The sequence below is a fragment of the Suncus etruscus genome, chromosome 6 (genome assembly GCF_024139225.1).
Source record: "Suncus etruscus isolate mSunEtr1 chromosome 6, mSunEtr1.pri.cur, whole genome shotgun sequence".
Classification (NCBI taxonomy): domain Eukaryota; kingdom Metazoa; phylum Chordata; class Mammalia; order Eulipotyphla; family Soricidae; genus Suncus; species Suncus etruscus.
In genome coordinates this window covers 99633203-99653949 of record NC_064853.1, presented here as the reverse complement: position 1 = coordinate 99653949, position 20747 = coordinate 99633203, and the positions used below count along the sequence as shown (strand labels likewise).

Sequence of the window (20747 nt, the reverse complement as noted above, 5' to 3'; positions counted from 1 at the left end):
TTGGGAAATAGAAAACCCTTTTTGTTGCAAGGTAGAAATAATGTGCTGTGCAGCATTTTGGAGAGGCATTTTCTCGGGACTTGCCAATAAAATATCGTCCATATAATGAATAATATAAAGGGAAGGGTATAACTTTCTAAAGGGGTCAATAATAGAGGCAACATACTTTTGACACAAGGTTGGGCTATTAGCCATGCCTTGGGGCAAGACTTTCCAATGGTAGCGAGGGTTAGGACCTACGCAGTTTGTAAGAGGGACAGAAAAAGCAAAACGTTTGCAATCATCTGGGTGCAAAGGGATGGAAAAGAAGCAATCTTTGAGATCTAAAACAATTTTAAAGGTGTCCTTAGGAATAGCAGAAGGGCAAGGGAGGCCAGGTTGGGTGGCTCCCATAGGAACCATAGTTTTGTTAATTTCTCTTAAATCATGCAAAAGTCTCCATTTTCCAGATTTCTTTTTAATAACAAAAATTGGCGTGTTCCAGGGAGAAGTGGAAGGTTCTATATGTCCAGCAGTGAGCTGCTCCTGCACAAGCTGCTGTGCTGCAGTTAATTTTTCTGTAGTTAAAGGCCACTGGCTTACCCAGACTGGGGTGTCATTGAGCCAAGTAATTTTGTCTGCTGGGTGTGCAGGGGAGGCAGTGACCTCTACTGAAAATTTTGGAGGGCATTGTTAAACCCAAGGCCTGCTTTATCAAATTTGGGAACAGGTTGGATAGGTTGAGAGATGCCTTGCAGGTTCTTTCCAAGGCCTTTAGTTGGAGTATAACCTTGATTAAGCATTTGTTGAATGACAGCAGGATTTTTACATTTCATAACATATATGCCCATTTGTTCCATGATATCACGGCCCCACAAATTGATTGGGAGATCTGGAATAATATAGGGACGAACAAGACCTGTGTCTCCATCCTCATCTTGCCACAAAAGTTTATTGGCACTGATAAGGACTTTTTTTAACTGATCCTGCAATGCCTGAAACATTGTCAAAAGAAGAAGTAGTAGGCCAATCAGGGGGCCAGTCAAGGGGAGAGAAGCAGGTGGTATCTGCCCCTGTATCCAACAATCCAACAAATGGTTTGCCTTGGATGGTTAGGGTTAAAGGGGGCCTGGCACGACACATGGCTTGAATCCAAAAAACTTCAGAGGAGCCAGGAGATGAAGCTCCACGGCTTTCTGCTAGTGCAGGAAATTGGGTGTCTAAAGGAAGGGGCAATGCTTGGGCAATTCTTTGACCGGGGACAATTTGCACAGGATAAAAAGGGGCTACAGCAAGGAGAATAATTTCCCCAGTGTAGTCATTGTCCACAAGGGAGGGTTGTACAATTAGGCCTTTAATGGTGGCTGAGGCTCTGCCAATTATCATAAAGAATGTATTTGGAGGAGGAGGGCCAAAAACACCGGTGGGAATTGGCTGGACACCATCCTCTGGAGTTAATATCCTTGGGGAGGAGGCGCCGAGGTCCAGTCCTGCGCTGCCTGGGGTGGCCCTGACAAGGGAGGTTGCTGAGGGGGCAACATACTGCGAGGGACCAGAGGTTGAGTGCATGGCACCTGTTGGGGCAGGGTTTGAGAGAGGGCTGCAAACTGGTTTGGCTGAGATTGCTGGGCAACTGACTGGTTGTTGGGCCGGCTGTTCCCCGAGGCCGGCTGGAAGTTGGTATAAGCTGGGGTCCGGGGCTGACCCCGCTGCCCGTTTCCCTGAACCGGAGGCAGGGGGTTGCCATCAATGTCAGTGTTGGAACGGCAAACAGCTGCCCAATGTCTGCCTCGACGGCATCGAGGGCAGAGGGATGGGCGAGGGTTAGTAGTGCCTGTTTGCATGGCTGGAGCTTGCTTTTGAGGGCAGTGGGAGGCAAAATGGCCAGGTTTCCCACATTGGAAGCAAGTTTTTCCTTTATTTTGGCCTTGAAAGGCTACTAGAGCCTTGGTGACTTTATGGACAAAAGGATCAGCATCTCGACATAATGAAATCATATCATGCAGGGACTTCCCCCTAAGGTTGCCACGAAGGATGCTTTTGCAAGCAGGGTTTGCATTTTCAAAGGCAAGTTGTTTTACTAGGGCATTATCAGTGTCTGTGGCAGATACTCCCAAAATTCTTTCTACTGCTTCTAGGAGCCGAGAAATAAAACTATGATAGGGCTCATCTGATTCTTGAGTAATTTTTGCCAGTGGAGCCGTGGAGGCACCGGCACGGGGCAGGGACTTCCATGCCTGAAGGGCAGCTAAGGCTGTGCTAGTTAAAGTAGAACGGGGAAGATCTCGTTGTTGAGCTAAAAGGTTATAGGGAGCAGAGCCAGATATTCTTGCATAAAAATCTTGATCACTGCCTGCAATTTCTTTGCAGCGATTAGTAAATTCTACTTCCCAAAGGAGGTATAATTCTTGTTTAAGGGCAGTTTTAACAATTTCTTTCCATTCAAATGGCAGGACAAGACCTCCACCACCCATAGCCTCTAAGCAAGAAAGGGTATAGGGGGCAGACGTGCCGTAGGTGTTTACAGCTTTAAATAGTTCATGCAAATCCTTTTTATTAAGGGCTTTATATTGTCTAAGCTGGTTTAAGAGATGAGTTTCATTTTCTTCAATTGAGGAACTGTTAGGGGCAGGTGCAGCTGCAGCTTCAGCAGCAGCAGGCTCTTCCTCAATAGCATCGGGGTCAGGGTTTTGTCTAGCTTGTTGCCTGGTTCGGGGGCGGGGGAGCTTACTAGGTTGAGGAGTGGGAGCTGGACGAGGGGGCTCCTCTTCTTCCCCTCTCCCATCCAGAACGGGAAATTGCAGAGCAAGGTTATTTTTAGTTAGAAGCTTAGAGAGGCGCTGTTCAAGGGTTACAATTTCTTTTAAATCTTGCAGGGGGTTATCTTTATGGAAAAGTTTTGAGTTTGGAAAGGGTGGATGAAGAGATTGAGGGGGGTCTGGCATAGAGGAATTGTAGGGAGATGGCTCAGAGAGAGGAGGGTAAGTAGCATGCTGATAAGTAGCAGCTGCATTTTCTAGATTTTGTGCATCAGCAGGGTCTAGGGGCTCTTCAGGAGGGGCAGTAGCCACTGCACGAGAGGATGGGTAAATACTTGAAGTAAGGGACCGGACTTCTGACCGGATTTTGTTCATTTTATCAGACAAAGATGGGGTTGACTCGGAGGATTTGTCAGGGTTGCTAACAGACAGATTGACAAAAGAACTGGACCTCGAGCAAGCCTGAGAACACTCGTGGGAGGCAATTTGCAGATGACTCTGTGCCTTTTGAAGGATGTCTCTGCTTTTGGAATCAACATCTGCCCTTACTATTATACTTTTTAAGAGATTCCAATATTGACTAATGGTTTTTTGGTCAGCTTTGCTTCCATGAGTAAGAAAGTGTTCATCTAATTCTTCACCAATTTGTTCCCAAGTGCTTAGGGCAATTTTAGGACAGGTAACTACAAACCACGGGCACACTTCATGAACAAAGAGCAAAAATTTTACAAGATCTCTTTTCTTAACTTTTATGTTTCTATTTAATAACTCCTCTTGAATATCTTTTATAAATCTAGCTTCTTTACTCACATTGGCTCCCATACTGGGAGATTAATGGGACGGCGGTTGCAGTTATAACTATTGAACTAACTTGACCCTGCGCCACCCAAGGGGCTTACCTGGCGTCTTAGGGGACAAGCTCCGGACTCGTTTCCTCTGCCGTCCGACCGGTGGTCTGTAACTCGAGCCCCACGTCTGGGCGCCACTTGCGACCCCCGGAGGGGGACCCCCGACCTGCGGGAGTGGTTGGTTAAGGGTCGCTAGTTATTCGCAGGTTTCCCGAGCAGATCCGGTCTTATGCTGTAATAGAACTTTGAGAGGTTAATAGAAACAGGCTTAAGACAACTGATGCTGTTCAAAAGCGAAATTTATTGGGATACACACTGTTTATATAGAAAATGCATAAAGGGAGGCGTGCTCAGCCTGTCAATCAGGCCTGAGGCAAAGGTAATGTCCAAATAAGGCATAGGGCTAGCAATACCTGTTACAAATTTCTATTGCTTTATCTTAACTACATATTTTCTATGTATCATAATAGCATAAAATGGGGAGGGGGGAAAACTAGCAGTAACTAGGTCAAGCTTTTCACCACAAAATGTTCCAACCTGCATGTAAACTGAGGGCCCACCAAGGTGTTAAAGAGGGCATACCAAGGTGTTAAAATTCAATAGGACGTGTCTTTAAAGCTAATTGGTTCTGGCTATAGTTGCCAGGGTCTTAGATGTTATCTCACTTCTCCAAGCTATCTGGTTGAAAACTTCTAAGTTTTTTCAAGTTTTTGTGGTGAGCTATTTCCTTTGAGCTTTGGCTTATGCTAAACCGCATAAAGACAGGAGAGAAAAATGTCTCAGAAACTTCAATTTGCTCTAGATCCATGCAGCTTCCCACAGTTTACTCCAAGAAAAACCTGAAAATTGAGCTTTCATATGATCCAGCTATACCACTTCTAAGAATATGCCCTAGGAACACAAAAATACAAAAAAAAATCTCTTTCTTACACCTATATTCATTGCAGCAATATTTATATTAGGCATACTCTGGAAACAACCAAGATGCCCTTCAACGGATAAATGGCTAAAGAAACTTGGGTATATATACACAATGCAATATTATGGAGCCATCAGAAGAGATGAAGTCATGAAATTTTCCTATACATGGATGTACATGGAATCTATTATGCTGAGTGAAATAATTCAGAGGGAGAGTGATAGATGCAGAATAGTCTCCTTCATCTATGGGTTTTAAGAAAAATAAAGATATTTTTGCAATAATTCACAGAAACTAAATAGAGGAGGCTCACCACAAAGAGTGATGGGGGCAGTTAGAGAAATCGCTGCATTGAGAACTATCCTAACAGTGTGAATGAATGAGGGAAGTAGAAAGCCTGTCTAGAGTACAGGCAGGGGTGGGCTGGGGAGGAGGGAGATTTGGGACATTGATCATGGGAATGTTGCACTGGTGATGGCAGGGGTTCTTTATATGATTGAAACTTAACTACAATCATATTTGTAATCAAGGTGTTTAAATAAAGATATTAATAAAAAGAATTGTAACTCACAGTACTTCAAACAAAATTTTTCAAGTAGAAAAGAAGTAAAAAAAAAAGAACTCTCTAGGGATTAAGATGAGAGGAAGGAGAGAGACAGACAATGAGATGGAGAGACAGATAGAGAGAGCTTCTATTGTATATTAGAAAGAGAATCAAGGAAAACGGGGAGTCACAATATGTAACTCACCACAAAGAGTGCTGATTGCAGTTAGAGAATAAACTACACTAACAACTACAGTGACAATGTTAATGAGTGGCAGAAGTAGAATGCCTGTCTCAAATACAGGCAGGAGTTGGGGAAAGAGGGTGATGGGAGTCATTGTTGGTGGGAATGTTGCACTGGTGAAGGGGGTGTCCTATTTATTACTGAAACACACAACTACAATCATGTTTGTAATCATGGTGCTTAAATAAAGATATTATAAAATAAATAAATATGAAACTTGATCTTTGTTCACTACTTTCTAGGGCTCCTGGAAAAGACAAGTAGATAACCTCTACAGAGCCATTTAGGGCAGTTTAAAAATATGTAGTTGTCTTGTTGTCCATCAGAGGAAGAATAAGGGATAGACATTTGTTGTGACTCACTGCCATCCCCAGTTTCATGTTCGTCAAATTTTATCCTATCTGTGGATAGCAACCACTTCCTACCACCCACTCCCCATCTGGGTTTTCCATGTTGCAAAGCCAGATACCCTGTTCCAATAACTATACCTTGGTGCTTAACAGTGACATAAGGAGGCAGAACTGAACTGTAGCTTGGCCACAGAGCAGGTGTCAAGAAGCAGATCCTTGCTTTTTTGGGAAAGCAATTGATTAGCTCCCAGGTTGTGAACAATGTAGGATCTGAGTAGAGTTGGTAGGCATTGACAGTGGCTGAGCAGAGCAAGTACCTTGTCTGGAGGAAGCAATGCCTTAGAAAATCTGATGAAACCTGTGTGATGTGAAACCAGTGAATTGCATTGTATATCAAGAACAAAAGTAAATGAAACAAACTGTTTCCATACAGTTTCCATTGTATATAAAATAGTATACATTGTGTGGGGGATTAAGATGTACAATTTTGTTATTATAAAATATAGATTGGGAGGATAAAAACCCAATCTTTATCTAAGAAAATACAATAGAAAATAAGGATGATCTGCTACTGTTTGGGAATACCAATTAGCTGCATTAAGTTACTCCTAACCAGGTTAATTTCTACTACAGAGTGTCCCATCGGGAAAATGGAAAAGTATGAAAACCTAGGTCAGGAGATTGAAAAAAGAAACAAGTCAATTGACTTGAAATGACTGAATATTCTATTTAAAAAAATTGGGCAAATGGGAAAAATTGATAGATTTAATCATGGTTAAAAATAACTATGAATATTATAGGTATCATACTAGATAACCTATTCTGCTATATACATTTTTTTTCCATTTTCAAATCATTTAGTTACTGGAGAGACATAGTCATAAAAGAAACTCCAAAAATTTAATTTAGTGAAATATAATATTATTTATAAAGCAAAACAAATCTAGAAGGAACAGAAACATATAAATATACAACCAGGTGTATCACTAAGGCAGAACTGCATGTAACACATTTTAGGTATATCATGTGAAGCCTCTTTATAAAGGTTTGAATTTAGAATGGCCATACTTTATTTCTCTGCACCAATGCCTGCACTCTGGCTCCAGTTCCTTGGCCTTGTCAAGTTTGTTTTTTTTCTATTAAAATAGTGTTATGAAAATGGAGTCAATGAATCTGGACTGCTGAACTTTAATTTGGCAGCATATTAAGATCATGGTTGTTTTTTTGAGCCAACTAGCTCATTCACTATGTTATGCATGGAAATAGCAGCCAAATGGGGCCTGGAGCAATTCATCTGACACCTAATAAGGCTAAGTCCAAGGAGTAAAGGGTCTCAACCAGTGCTTTGAATGAGAAGGAAAAATGCTTTCTGACTTCATTGACGATGCTTTAAGAAAGATCTGCTTTCTTGGATACTTGGGTTGTTTCTAGATTTTGGCTATTTGTGAACAGTTCTGCAATGAACATAAGAGTAAGTGTCTTTTATAAATAAAATTTTTGGGCCCTGGAATTAGATACCAAAAAGTAGAATTGCTAAGTCATATGGAAACTCAATTCCTATTTTTTAAAAAGTGTTCATATTGTTTTCCAAAAAAATTTAGACCACTCAGTATTCCCACCAGCAGCAAAAAAAAAAAGGGGGGGGTTCCCTTTTCCCCCCTCACACACCAAAATTGGTTGTTTTGGCTTTTTTTGTAATGTTTGCTAGCCCCAAAACAGATAAGTAGGAAAAGAAACTATAGTAATATACACAATGGAATATTACTCTGCTGTAAGAGAAGACAAAATCATGCCATTTTCTGTTACATGGCTGGATCTGGAGAGTATCAAGCTGAATGGAATTAGTCGGAAGGAGATGGGCAGAGAATAATCTTTTTCATATGGGAGATATAAAGAAAAATATAAGGGAAATAACACATATGTAAAGGCAATATAAACTGAGAACTGGTTTTCAAAAGGAAGTTTACCATGATAGGAAAGGGTAGGATAGAACTAGGGGAAATATTGGGGACACTTGTGGTGGAAGAAAGAGGACACTCTAGTGGAGGTTAGGGTGATGAAATGTTTTATTCATGAAACTTTACATTAACAGTGTTGTAAATCATAATGTCTAAAATAATTTTAATCTGTTTTTATTTCTCATTCAAACAGGGAACATGAATATATACATGAAGTATCTTTTATTGGGGCTGGCGAGGTGGTGCTAGAGGTAAGGTGTCTGCCTTGCAAGCATTAGCCAAGGATCAGGACCACGGTTCGATCCCCCGGCATCCCATAAGGTTCCCCCAAGCCAGGGGCAATTTCTGAGCGCTTAGCCAGGAGTAACCCCTGAGCATCAAACGGGTGTGGCCCGAAAAACCAAAAAAAAAAAAAAAAAGAAGAAGAAGTATCTTTTATTTGGTATCTTTTATTTGTTTATTGCAGTGTAAGGGTTACCCTAAAACTCAGAAGCTGAAAACAATAAATCTATTTTCATCTTCAATTTTTGTTGGCCAGAAATTCAAAAGAATCTTAGGTGGAAGATCCTGACACAGGGTATTTCATTTACATTTATATTTCATTTATAATGAACCCCACAGATAAGGATGGAGTACTAGAAGTAGCAAGATCAAAAAGGAGTACCCTAAGATTTATCGCAGGCTTGTCACAAGAAACTCTCAAGGCCCAAAGGCAGTGGTGGCAGAGCGACAAAACGCAATCAAATAAACGCATTGCCAAGAGTACTACACCCAGCTGCACCTATATTCAGGTTTGAAGGAAGGATACACAGTTTCATGGATAAACAACAGCTAGACTTAAAACCAGCCTTTAAAAAATTAAAGAAAAGGTCTACTTTAAGATAAGACAGACCAACAGATATATCAAACTCCTACTAAAAGATGAAATTAGATCCCATGACAATGATCTCACTCAACATAATGGACTAAATAGACCAGTTAAGAGACATAGAGTGTCAAAATGGATCAAAAAGCTGATTTAAACATTTTGCAGCTGAAACACATCTAAATAGTCCTTTATATATTTTTGGGGGGGTTTCTTTTTTGGGGGGCATACCCAGTGGTGCTCAGGGGTTACTCCTGGCTCTGTGCTCAGAAATCACTCCTGGCTTGGGAGACCATGGGATACTGGGAATATAACCCATGTTTATCCTGGGTCAGCCACATACATGCAAGGCAAATGCCCTACCACTATGCTACCACTCTAGCCCCAACATCTATATCTTTAAGTTACTTTTAATGGGGTGGGGTGGGGCACCTGCAACCCACAACCCACAGAGTTGTGCTTATGTTCTGTGCTCAGGAACTACTCAGGAATCACTCCTGGCAGTGCTTGGTCCATAGGGATTGAACTCAGGTTGGTTGTATACTAGGCAAATGACTTAACTGCTATATTATCTTTCCTGTCCCTTTTAGCTTTTATATCTCTGTGCATGTGATCCACTAATGTATTCTCAGGGAGAGTCAGGTCTCTCAGATTATATCCTGTAAAGAAGTTTGATTCATTTCTTTCCTTGTTTATATTCTGCTTTTAACTAACCACACTAAAATTTACTAAATAAAATTAATACAAACAGAACAATGTTTCCTATCAAAATATTAATACTTACAAAACATTTGATATTGTAGATAAATATTTCTACTGAAAACCATTTTCATTCCAGTTATTCCAGGCAAAATATGGCAAAAATAAATTAAACATCTGATAAATAAGAATAGCCAAAGATAGATCCTAAATACATATGAAATAATCATCTGATTTCTGCATATGACATAGATACTCAGTAGATAGTTGCTGAGCACCAACCAGGTATTACCAATACTATTAAGCATCAGGGATATTAGAGAAGCTGAGGGAGATGCATACTGAAATGCCATCAAATGAGTGTGTAGAGGGAAATATTAATATGGGCATAAACCAAATCGAGCATGTCAGGCACTCTTCTGACACCTGTATATCATGTTTGGCTCCAAATGATCCCTCAATATCCTTTTCCTTGAGTAAAATTAAGTCTCAATATAAAAACATTAGGAAGGAGTCTAAATAAATAGTCTCTAAGTAGCCAACAAAATTCCATACCTCCCCCCAGTTTTTTCCTTTTGATGAGATTGCTTTATTTCTGAAGAAAGAGAAATTTTTAACTTATGATCATTTAAAAAGGCCTGATTGACATATTTGTGTTTTTGAAAAATTCTGTTTAATGTAATGCACCAACCAATCTAATAGAAGTGAAATGTTATTAGGGATATGCCTTATTCTTAGATAAATCACTGATTTATGGCTCGCAGGGAATATATTTGATATTGTCCTAAAATGAAAAGACACCCCAAACTATCTTCAGTACCACAGCTACTTACTCTGAAAAGGATCTAAGTAAGGCAGCCAAGACCCCTGGGTGTTAAATGTAATCTGTGCCTGGGATAAAAGCATGGAGAGTCACTGATCTTTATAGAATGATCTGTCTTTTTTCACCACCCTTCTTTCTCTGTCTTATACTGTGTGCTGTTCATTGTGAGAAGGCTCAAAATGGAAAACTAAAGGGAAAGTTGGTTGTGTTTGTGTCAGTTAAAAATATATGCACTCAGACAGGAATCTTTTTAAATGTTTGCTAGAGGAAAGTTGATCACCAAAACAAATACAGCTTCTTGATGGTAATGGATAAATGGAATAATGGAAAACCAATAGCAAAACAGGAAATATGTTCCCCCAATCTTTCAGTTATCCTCAATTGAATAAAATGTTGTATTGGCTGCCAAAAATAACTACATAAAATACTCAGCTAGCACCAATTTCTGATTCTTAGAGTCAGGACTAATGTCTTTATTTGCTTTCTGAGAGTTCATTGATTGTTACTTGGATGGCTTTCATGCTTATGCCTTTTAGAGCAGCAGCTTCCATCTTGTCCCTCACCTTCTTACAGTAACCCCTTAAGGTCTTTTCAATCAAGGCTTGATTGCCATACTGAATGCAGTGGGTAAAACAACTGTATGCTCTCTCCAAGTGAATTCTCTTTCCCCTATGTCTTCTCATTCAAAAAATAATTTCACTGAAACTCTGTGGTTTCTCACTTGAGAAAGTTTGACTACCATGTTAGTCATGTTAGGGTCTAGAATCAGTACGTCACAAAGGTTCACCACCCCTGTTCTGAAATGCTTCTCAGGTTTACCCTATGTTCTCCTTCTCCTTTGCCAAGCCCCTACCGTCTAAGTTCCTTTTCAAAGGCCTCTGTACAGCCCCTGGCTCCAGTCTCTCCATTTATTCAGCCTACCTTTTCTTTGTCTTGTAGAAACACACTACAAGAACCACACTAGCAGGTTCTGCCTGCTTATTATGACATTACACCCCACTTCCTCTATCAACACACTAGTTCCAACCCTGCTTTCTTGCCCTTTTTTTTTCCTCCACTCCAGTATATGTTATCCAATATCTGCTATCTGTTACATCTCAAAAGTCATACCAAAATTTAATTTAAAAGAATAAGCTTCAAGTAGAGAAAAACTTCTGAAGTCAAAGCCCTAAACAGTGAAGTTTTAGTTATCATTGTCTTTTTTAAACGCAACAATTGACAGGATAAGCCAATCCAGTTTCTTTCATTTTCTCTACTCCACTAAGAAATTGTGAGGAACTACACATTTTGGTACTTATTTGTTTTTCTGTATCTTATTTTTATTTATTTTTATTTTATAATATATTTTATGTTTTATATATGTATAGGATTCTACTGTATCACCACCATATATTATTATATTATATTATATTTAGGTTTTTAATTCAGTTTGATTTGATTTATGTGCATGGCATTAGAAAATGATCTGAATTCAAATTTTTTTGCATGTGACCAACTAATTATCCCACACTATTTGTTAAAGAGTTTTGCTTGCTTTAGTTTATACTTTTTGCTCATTTGTCAAAGATTAAATGTCCTGTCTCTGGATTCACAAGTCTGTTCCATTGGTCTAAGATTTTGTTGTTATTCTGAGACTACACTATTTTGATTACTACATATGTATATATATATAAAACAATGGGAATTTACTTTGTTTATTGCAGTGAACTAAAATGAAGAGGATAATACCTGGAACACAGAGGGATCTCAAAACATGGCCTGTTTGATTAATGGAACAGATAATCTATTTCATTATATGATTACATTTTCACTTTCTTCGCTCTCTATCTCTGTCTCTTTCTCTTTCTTTCTCTCTGAGCCCTACTATAAGACTTGGTATTTATAAATTTAAACATATATATTTGTGGCTACAATTAAGTAAAACATAATATAAAGTAAAAGTCAAGTTTACTACTAAAAATCTAAACATTAGGAGCCCGAGTGGTAGCAAAGAGGTAGGGAGTTTGCCTTGCAAGTGGCTGACCCAGGAAAGATCCAGGTTCGATACCCACATCCCATATAGTCCTCTAAGCCAGGAGTTATTTCTGAGTGCAGAGCCAGGAGTGACCCTGAGCACCACCAAGAGTAACCCCCTGAGCACTGCTGGATGTGGTCTCCCCAAAACAGAACTGAACATTAAAATTTTATCTTTTAGCTGGAGATGTAGTATATTATAAGGTATTTATTTGCCTTGCATGTAGCTGACCCTGATTAGATCAGTTATAGAATATGGTCCTTTGAACACTACCATGAGTGATCCCTAAGCACAGAAACAGGAGAAAGCTCTGAACCTGGTGAGGTGTGTTCTCCCAAATAAATAAGTAAAAGTTCCCTTTCACTTCAAAAATCCAGAAGAGAATCACCCAGCTTCATCTTCAAAACTGGTTGTTTTGACACTACAAAATATACAATTTTATCAAAGAAATCAAAAGTAAAATCAACATCCAACCTCATGTACTAACTAGTTAGTTATCTTTAAAAAAATGTGTGATACTCTAATTAAGTGAATGTCCAGAGTATCACTAACAAAAAAATTAAGTGCCTGACTGAATTCCTTATTACTTGCAAAGCAATTGTATAAGAATGCTTAAATTGGGGACATCAGCCTAAAAACTTGGTGAGCTTGAACTTAAAAACCTTTCCTTACTTTGTCACATCTATGGTTCCCAGTGCCCCACCTGGCGTGATCCCTAGAGTGCAAAGCCATCAGTAAGTGCTGAACAAAACTGGGTGTAATCCTAAAGCAAACCCAAAAATAATCTATAAAAACAAAAATACAAAAAACACAAAACCTTGGTTACTTATATATATCTTTTTACCTTCATTTATTATTGTTATTATTATTTTTATTTACCTATCTATTTTGGTCGATTTCTCTGTTTGGGTGTGATTATTGAAATTGTTGTCCCCAATTATACTTATTTTTTCTCTTCCTTTCTTTTCTTTCATTATGTGCTATGCCATGTTTCTTATTTCAAGACCATGGTGTGTTTTTTGTTTGTTTGTTTTTGTTTGTTTTGTTTTTCGTCTGTTTTTTGTGGTGCTTATCGATATAGCTGGAGTCCTCACTGGATATTTGACACTTTTTTTGGTACTGGTGGAGTGTTTCACCTTCTTTTTCTCCTTCATCTCCCAAATCGATGATGAGAGCCTCTAGAAAGATTCCACCCATTTTTGGGGTATTAGACTCTTACCCCAGTCTATTTATCTTCTTTTTTTCAGGCAAAACCACGCAACTTGAACTAGCTAGTCCTGCCTACAGTTAGAGGGGGGAGATAAGGGAGGCATCAAGACCAAACTGGTGCAAGACTACTAAGTAGTGGGTTGGATACAGAGGGGACCACATATTCTAGCCGCCCTGGGAGTGAGGGAAGAGGAAATGGGAGGTAGGACAAAAACGGAGGTGTAGGGAGCACAATCTGGTGATGGGAATCCCCCCTGTTTTTATGTAAAAATGTACCTAAAATGTTATTGTCAACAATATGTAAGCCACTATGATCAAAATAAAAATTATATTAAAAAATTTAAAGAGAATTGAGCTTCAGTTACAATAAAAAATATTGCTTTGAATAACTCTAAAGTGTCTAACAAGCATTTACTGGAGTTTTCTATAAATGCTGTGACTTGTTTTCTGAACTTTTAGAACTGACACTCTCAGTAAGAGAGGTGTGCCTAAGTAGGCACATAAGTCAAACGTAAATCCTCAGGCTCCACTTCTGTTTCCAGGATTTCTGGCTTCAAGCTAAAGTTTCTGGTTTGTCAAGGATTAAATGCAAACAGCATTTCCCAGCCTCTCTTCATCTTTTTCGGGACAATGTAAGAGAATGTCTCATTTGTGCAGAAGGCTTAATTTAAATGACTCTTCATAAAGATTGACTTGAGCCAAAAGCAAGACTTCATTTTTCTCGCATCACATGACTAGGGACAGTCCTCATCACAGTGTCTCCAAGGCATGATATGTGCTCACCAATCAGGTAAATTTACACAAAATTGATTAACGCTGTGCATGTTATTCAACTTGATGTATGAGTTTTAAATCATACAATACATGGCATTTAGTCAACAAAACACTAAAATGCTTCCTTTTTTATTATTTGAATGATGTTGCTGAGGTTTCCTAAATTATTGAGACTATAAACCAATTCACTAAATTTAGTAAAAACTTTTCCATATTAAGTTTTTCTACGCAAAATCTTATTAAAGGTTAAATAACTTTCTCATCATTCTTTCAATACCTAAGACAAATTGTCTGGGCTATCATGCAAAATATATTTTACATGAATTTAATTACTGAATTTAAAAGCAACCTATAAGAAGAAGGCTACAGAGGTAGAGGAAGTATGGGAAACTGGGCAAAACAAATGGTACATTTAGATCTGTGTGCAAGTGTTTAGATTCATAGTGTGATTGTAAGCAATCCCAAAATTATTGTAAATTTTCATACTATCCAACTCGTCTAATGTATCATGGCTATGAAAGATGAATAAATATTGCCCAGCCTGAAGCAGGAGTGTTGACCTTTGGAAAAGTCACAAAGAGACAATGGTCTTCATTAGTCACAGTTTTCATCTACTTTCTTCATTATAGCCTTTCAAAATTCTAATATCTCCTTATCCTTGCAAACGTTAATGTTTATAAAAGTCTAGCTTTTAAAGATGGTCATAAAAACTAATCATATACAGGTATTGTGTAAGACATTAGAATTCCATGAAGAATATGTAAGAAGTATATTGCTAGAAGAAGGGTACTATATAAGATGCATCTTATGTAGAATATATGTACATATTATAAAAAGACATGAAAAAACAGGAACAGAAGTGATGTATTGCTATGATACTGACTGTCTCACTGTATAAAAATTAAAACTTACCTAAGATTAATGGTAATTAAACCAATATTTGGGACCTGATTATAAAAACAATGACAACAACAGTAAATACCAACAGTAATTAGATTATTCCATAAAGAATAATGGGAGAATGGTCAAGGTTTTGGTAACAAATGAAAACTGAGAGCTTCCAGAAATTCCATTTAGGAAGTTACTGTTACAAGGTAAATAACATAATTTACCATATTAATATGAAGATAGGAAAAATAAAAAATGTATTGCACAAATAGTTTTAATCTTAAAAGAAAAATGTGAATAAATTAGACTTTGTTCTCAGAGCTCTGTGCTCAGGGATTACTCTAACAGAGATCAAGATGGCCATATGGGGTTAAAACCCACATTGGCCACTTGCCTTGCTCTACCCACTGTACTATAGCTCCAACTCTCTTTTCAAAAATTCTTTTAAGCTCCTTCCACAAATCTTTGGGGGGCCATACCTGGAAAATTTCAAAGTCTATGGGTTTGGTGCTCAGATATCTATCAGTCACAATGGAGAACCCTGTGGTGCCAGGGATAGAACCTTGGTGTCCCTGATGCAAAGCATGTGATCCAGCTCATTGACCTGCTCATCACAATTCTTATTATTCTTTGGTCTTTGTGTAATATCAGATTTTGAATACATTTTGATTTGTTTACTAACCAAAAAAAATTAGACTTTGTTAAAGATTTATATCTTTGAGATAGATACAGAATTATCTCATTTATTTGTGGGACTGAATCAGAAAATTAGCAACAAAGGTCGAAAGACAGCATAATGGAAAAAAACCAACCCACACAACTGAATTCTGGGGTAGATTTGAAAAGTAGAGTTGGGTAAACTTGTGATAGATGTGGTGTTGGAATTCTGTGTGTGAGAAACCTTTATCAACAGAATTATAAACCACATCAACACAATTTATACAAATTGCTAGGAATTCAAAATGAAATACTTGGCAAAAATGCTTATGATAACTTTATTTATGACAGCAAAAAAACAGGAAACAATTCAAATGATCATTATAATAGAAAACAAATTGTGGTATAAACATTTTTTATTATTTTTATCTTTATTTAAACACCGTGATTACAAACATGATTATAGTTGTATGATTACAGTCATGCAAAGAACACCCCCCTTCACCAGTGCAACATGCCCACCACCAATATCCCAGATCTCCCTCCTCCCCACCCCCTTACACCTGTACTCGAGACAGGCTTTCTACTTCCCTCATTCATTCATTCACTAAACATTTAATGTAATATTCCTCAACAATAAAATAAAATGACTTGTAAATTTACAAAATTTACAAATATTATTATTGAGTAAAATATACACAAATAAACACATAGAATGAGTCCATTTATGTAACTTTTTAGAACTAATTATCATTCTAACCATTACAGATATAGTTATCTTTGGGAAGCAAAATTGACTTCAAAGAATAGAAGGGAAATTGTGGTGTCCTATATAGTAATAGAGAGTATATTAAAATTTACCAAATAATATACTTCAAACATGCATTTAAACATGCATTTAATTGTCTGTAAGTTTTACTTCAACTGGGACTGGAGAGATATACAGTGGTCAGAGCACTTGCTTTACATGTGGCCCTCTCTGAGTTCAATCCCCACACCTCGTGTGGCACTCTGTTTTCTCTGTAAGCTCTGAGCACAGTTTAATATGACCCCCTAAAGAGACTCCTATCTCCTCTTCTCTTCCTACCCCTAATAAATACTCTACTGAACAAAGCTTGTTCATCTCACAAGTATGTATTACTAGTTTTGGAATACTCTCTATTCTAGGCTTAAGAAAATTAGCAAATGTATCAATAGTAAAACTATACAATTACTTATTGAAGTTTTGTTGGAATTAAAGGTTTTAATTAATATATTTGATATATAGTTATAAAAATAGATATGTACATATAAAAATTAAAATTTACATAAATGGGTAATGGATGTACATATACTTGCCAGTATTCATCTTTGAGGGGTTCTGAAAAGTTTACATTTCAGAAGCAGTGGAGATCTTGGTTTCTAAATACCATTCTGCACCATAATTAAATTATTTTGCAAAAAGTATTCTAACACTATGGAATTGATGTGGAACAGTTTTATTGAATCAAAGAATGAAATTAAAAAAAATGATGATACAAATGTCCAGTCCAACCTCTATGAAAAGCAAGATGGGGATTCCTCAAATAAAATTAAGATTATAGTTTCCATACAAACCTGTGATAGCACTTTTTTGGCATCTACTTTCATAATGTATAGATATCATTTCAAAAGGATATATGAACACCTATTTTCATTGTAGCACTTAGCATAATAGACAAACTATGGGTACAAATGCCCAACTCAAATGCCTAAGTATAGATGAATGGTTCAAGAAGTTGTGGTACATTTATACAATGGAATATTATGTAACTATAATAAAACTTAAAATTATGCAATTTGTCACTACCTAGATTCAATTAGAGGCATCAATGCTGAGTAGTACAAATTTTAACAAGACTATATACAAAATAATGTCTCATATGTGTGATTTAAGGATATATAAAAAGGGAGAAATAAGTTGCCAAAGGCAACAGAACTGAGAAGTTTTCTTACAGAACTGAAATTGTGGGGTGAAGGTTTGAATTGGAGGAAACTTTGGACATTGGTAGAAGTAAGTAGGCACTCATTAACATGTATGGTATTGGAATTATAAATGATGAAGCCAAGATTAACAGTATTATATGTCAAGTATCTCATTACAGATCTTTTTTGCTAATATGCATATTTAATCATTTCCCATCCTCCCTTTGTTGTTGTCATTGTTGTCATGAGATGGCGCGGTGTCCTACACACACCTGACCCTGAAACTCACACATTTAGTTGTGGTGCTAGTCTGGGGTGGCATATCAGGTTGTGGAGTGCATACACAGTAAGGTTGTTGTGCTCACCCTGGATCATGCTATCAGAGCTTCCATATCTCTTTAGATGTGGTACTCACACCTAGAAGTGCTGCAGCCAAAAGGTCCTGGTGCTTTGGGCCCTGAGAATTTCAGACAATATTTCTGCCAGGATTATGTTACACAGAAGTCATTACTGGGACCAGAGTTCATACTTGCAAGGCACTTAAGACACTGGGGCCAAATTTGGATTTAAATATTATATTAAGATTGTGTTTAAATTCAAATATATCAATAAGTGCTTGAAGTACATGCCAATTAAATATTCCAGTTAAATGATAAAAATCAAACAAGACTAAGGAAGGTCTGTCACATACATTGAATGAATATAGCTTATCTCTTTGGTAAAATTTCTTTATTTTTATTTTTTATTATTTTTTTTATTTTTTATTTCTTATTTAAATCTCTTCCTCACACCTATATTCATCTTAGTATTTTTTACAATAGCCAGATTCTGGAAACAACCAAGATGCCTTTCAATAGATGAGTGGCTAAAGAAACTATAGTACATATACACAATGGAATATTATGCAACCCTCAGGAGAGATGAAGTCATGAAATTCTCCTATGCATGGATGTACATGGAATTTATTATGCTGAGTGAAATTAGTCTGAGGGAGAGAGAGACACAAAATAGTCTTGCTCATCCTTGTGTTCTCTCTTATTTCTTGAAGCAGACTTTTGTAGTTTTCTTTGCATAGGTCCTTTATCTCTTTATTTAAATTGACCCCAAGATATTTGAGTTTGTGTGGCATTAATGTGAATGGGATGTTTTTAATGTCCATTTCTTCTCTATAATTATTAGTGTATAAGAAGGCCATTGACTTTTGCATGTTTATTTTGTAGTCTGCCACATTGCTATCTGAATCTACTGTTTCTAGAAGCTTTTTGGCAGAGTCTTTAGTGTTCTCTAAATATAGTGTCATGTCATCTGCATACAGTGCGAGCTTGACTTCTTCCTTTCCTATCTGGATGCCCTTGATATCTTTTTCTTGCTTAATCGCTAGGGCAAGTACTTTCAGTACTATGCTGAATAGGTTTGGCGCCTCTCTTTTTTCTTAATTTTCTTTTTCCTATTTATATTTTTCTCGTTTTTTGGCATATGGCCATCCTGTTTTACCAGAACTATATATTGAAGAGATCCTTCTTGCTGTTTCTTGTTCCTAGCCCCTTTGTCATAAACTAGTTGCCCATACATTTGTTGGTTTTTCTCTGAGCTCTTCATTCCATTCTACCAACTGAGGGTCTGTCTCTGAAAACATGAAGGTTATTTTGGTTGGTTTTTTTTTTTTTGTTTATTTTTTTCATTGTTTGAGTTTGACTAATTTATTTAAGCAAAATGGGTACAAAAATGTTCATAATTAGGTTTCAGCCATTAAATGCACATGCTCAATAACCAGTGTAATTCCCAGTCACCATTGTCCCCATCTCATACCCCTCCCCACTGCCTATCTTCAAGACAGGCATTGTATTTCTATTTCTTTCATTGTCATGGTAGCTATTAGTGTAGTGATTTCTCTATCCACAATTACCACTCTTTGTGATAAGCTTGTTACCATGACTGGTCCTTCAAGTTGTCATCTCTATTGTCTCCAGGTGTTATTATTGTACTTTCTTTTATTTTTCTTAAATCTCACAGGTGAATGAGATTATTCTGTGTTTAAATCTCTCCCTCTGACTTATTTTACTCACTATAATAGTCTCTAAATCCATCCATGTATAAGCAAATCTTGTGACTTTATTTCTTCTAAAAGCTGCATAGTAATCCATTGTATAGATGTACAGTTTCTTTAGCCAATTATCTATTATTGAGCACTGGGTTGTTTCCAGATTGTGACTATTGTAAATAGTGCTGCTATCAATATTAGAGAGCAGAAGACATTATTGTATTGTATATCCTAGGGTATATTCTAGAAGGTATAGCTGAATCATATGAGAGCTAAATTTCCAGGTTTTTAAGGAATTTCTATATTGTTTTCCATAAAGGCTGGACTAAACAGCATTCTTGCCAGCAGTGAATCAGAGTACCTCTCTCCCCACATCCACACCAGCAGTGATTGTTCTTGTTCTTTGTAATGTGTGCCAGTCTTTGTGGCTTGAGATGGTACATTATTGTTGGTTTGATTTGCATCTTCCCGATGATTAGTGATGTAGAGCATTTTTTTCATGTGCCTTTTAGCCATCTGTATTTCTTCTTTGAGGATATGTCTGTTCATTTTTTCTCCCCGTTTTTTGATAGGGTTATATGTTTTTTTTTAATTAAGTTCTCTCAGTACCTTGTATATCTTAGATATTAGCCCTTTATGTGATGGGTGCTGTGTGAATAATTTTTCCCATTCCATTGATGACCTTTTTACCTTATTCACTGTTTCCTTTAAATTGCAAAATATTGAGACTGGAGCGGTGGCACAGCAGTCTGTCATTTGCCTTGTGTGCAGCTGACCTAGGACGGACTGTGGTTAAATCCCCCAGCATCCCATATGGTCTCTCAAGCCAGGAGTGATTTCTGAGTGGATAGACAGGAGTAACTCTTGAGCATCACCAGGTGTAGCCCCAAAACAAAAACAAATAAATAAAAAATAAATTGCAGGCGCTTTTTAGTTTAATGTAATACCATTAGTTTATCTCTGCTTTTACTTGTCTGGACAGTGACGGATCCTACTTGAAATGCCTTTAGTCTCAATGTCATGAAGTGTTTTGCCTACATTTTCTTCTATATACCTTATAGTTTTGGTCTGATATCAAGGTCTTTAATCCATTTTGATTTGACCTTTGTGGATTTTGTTAGATGAAAGTCCAAGTTAACCTTTTTACATGTGAGTGACTAATTGTCCTGACACGACTTATTGAAGAGACTTTCCTTGCTCCATTTTGAGTACCTTGACCCTCTATCAAAGAT

The 20747-nt window shown here is 37.4% G+C and overlaps 1 protein-coding gene across 1 annotated transcript in view; it reads right to left on the bottom strand.

The window, feature by feature from the left end:
• Positions 1 to 1433: 1433 nt before the first annotated feature.
• The window catches only part of LOC126011839 (endogenous retrovirus group K member 113 Gag polyprotein-like), a 76815-nt gene continuing 57501 nt past the window's right edge, over positions 1434 to 20747 (bottom strand). The window contains exons 2-3 of the mRNA XM_049775612.1: positions 3638 to 3778; positions 1434 to 3439 (exon numbers count right to left, since the gene is read on the bottom strand). Of these exons, the coding sequence (XP_049631569.1) occupies positions 1434 to 3439; positions 3638 to 3778 (2147 nt within the window). The remainder of the gene's footprint in view (positions 3440 to 3637; positions 3779 to 20747) is intronic.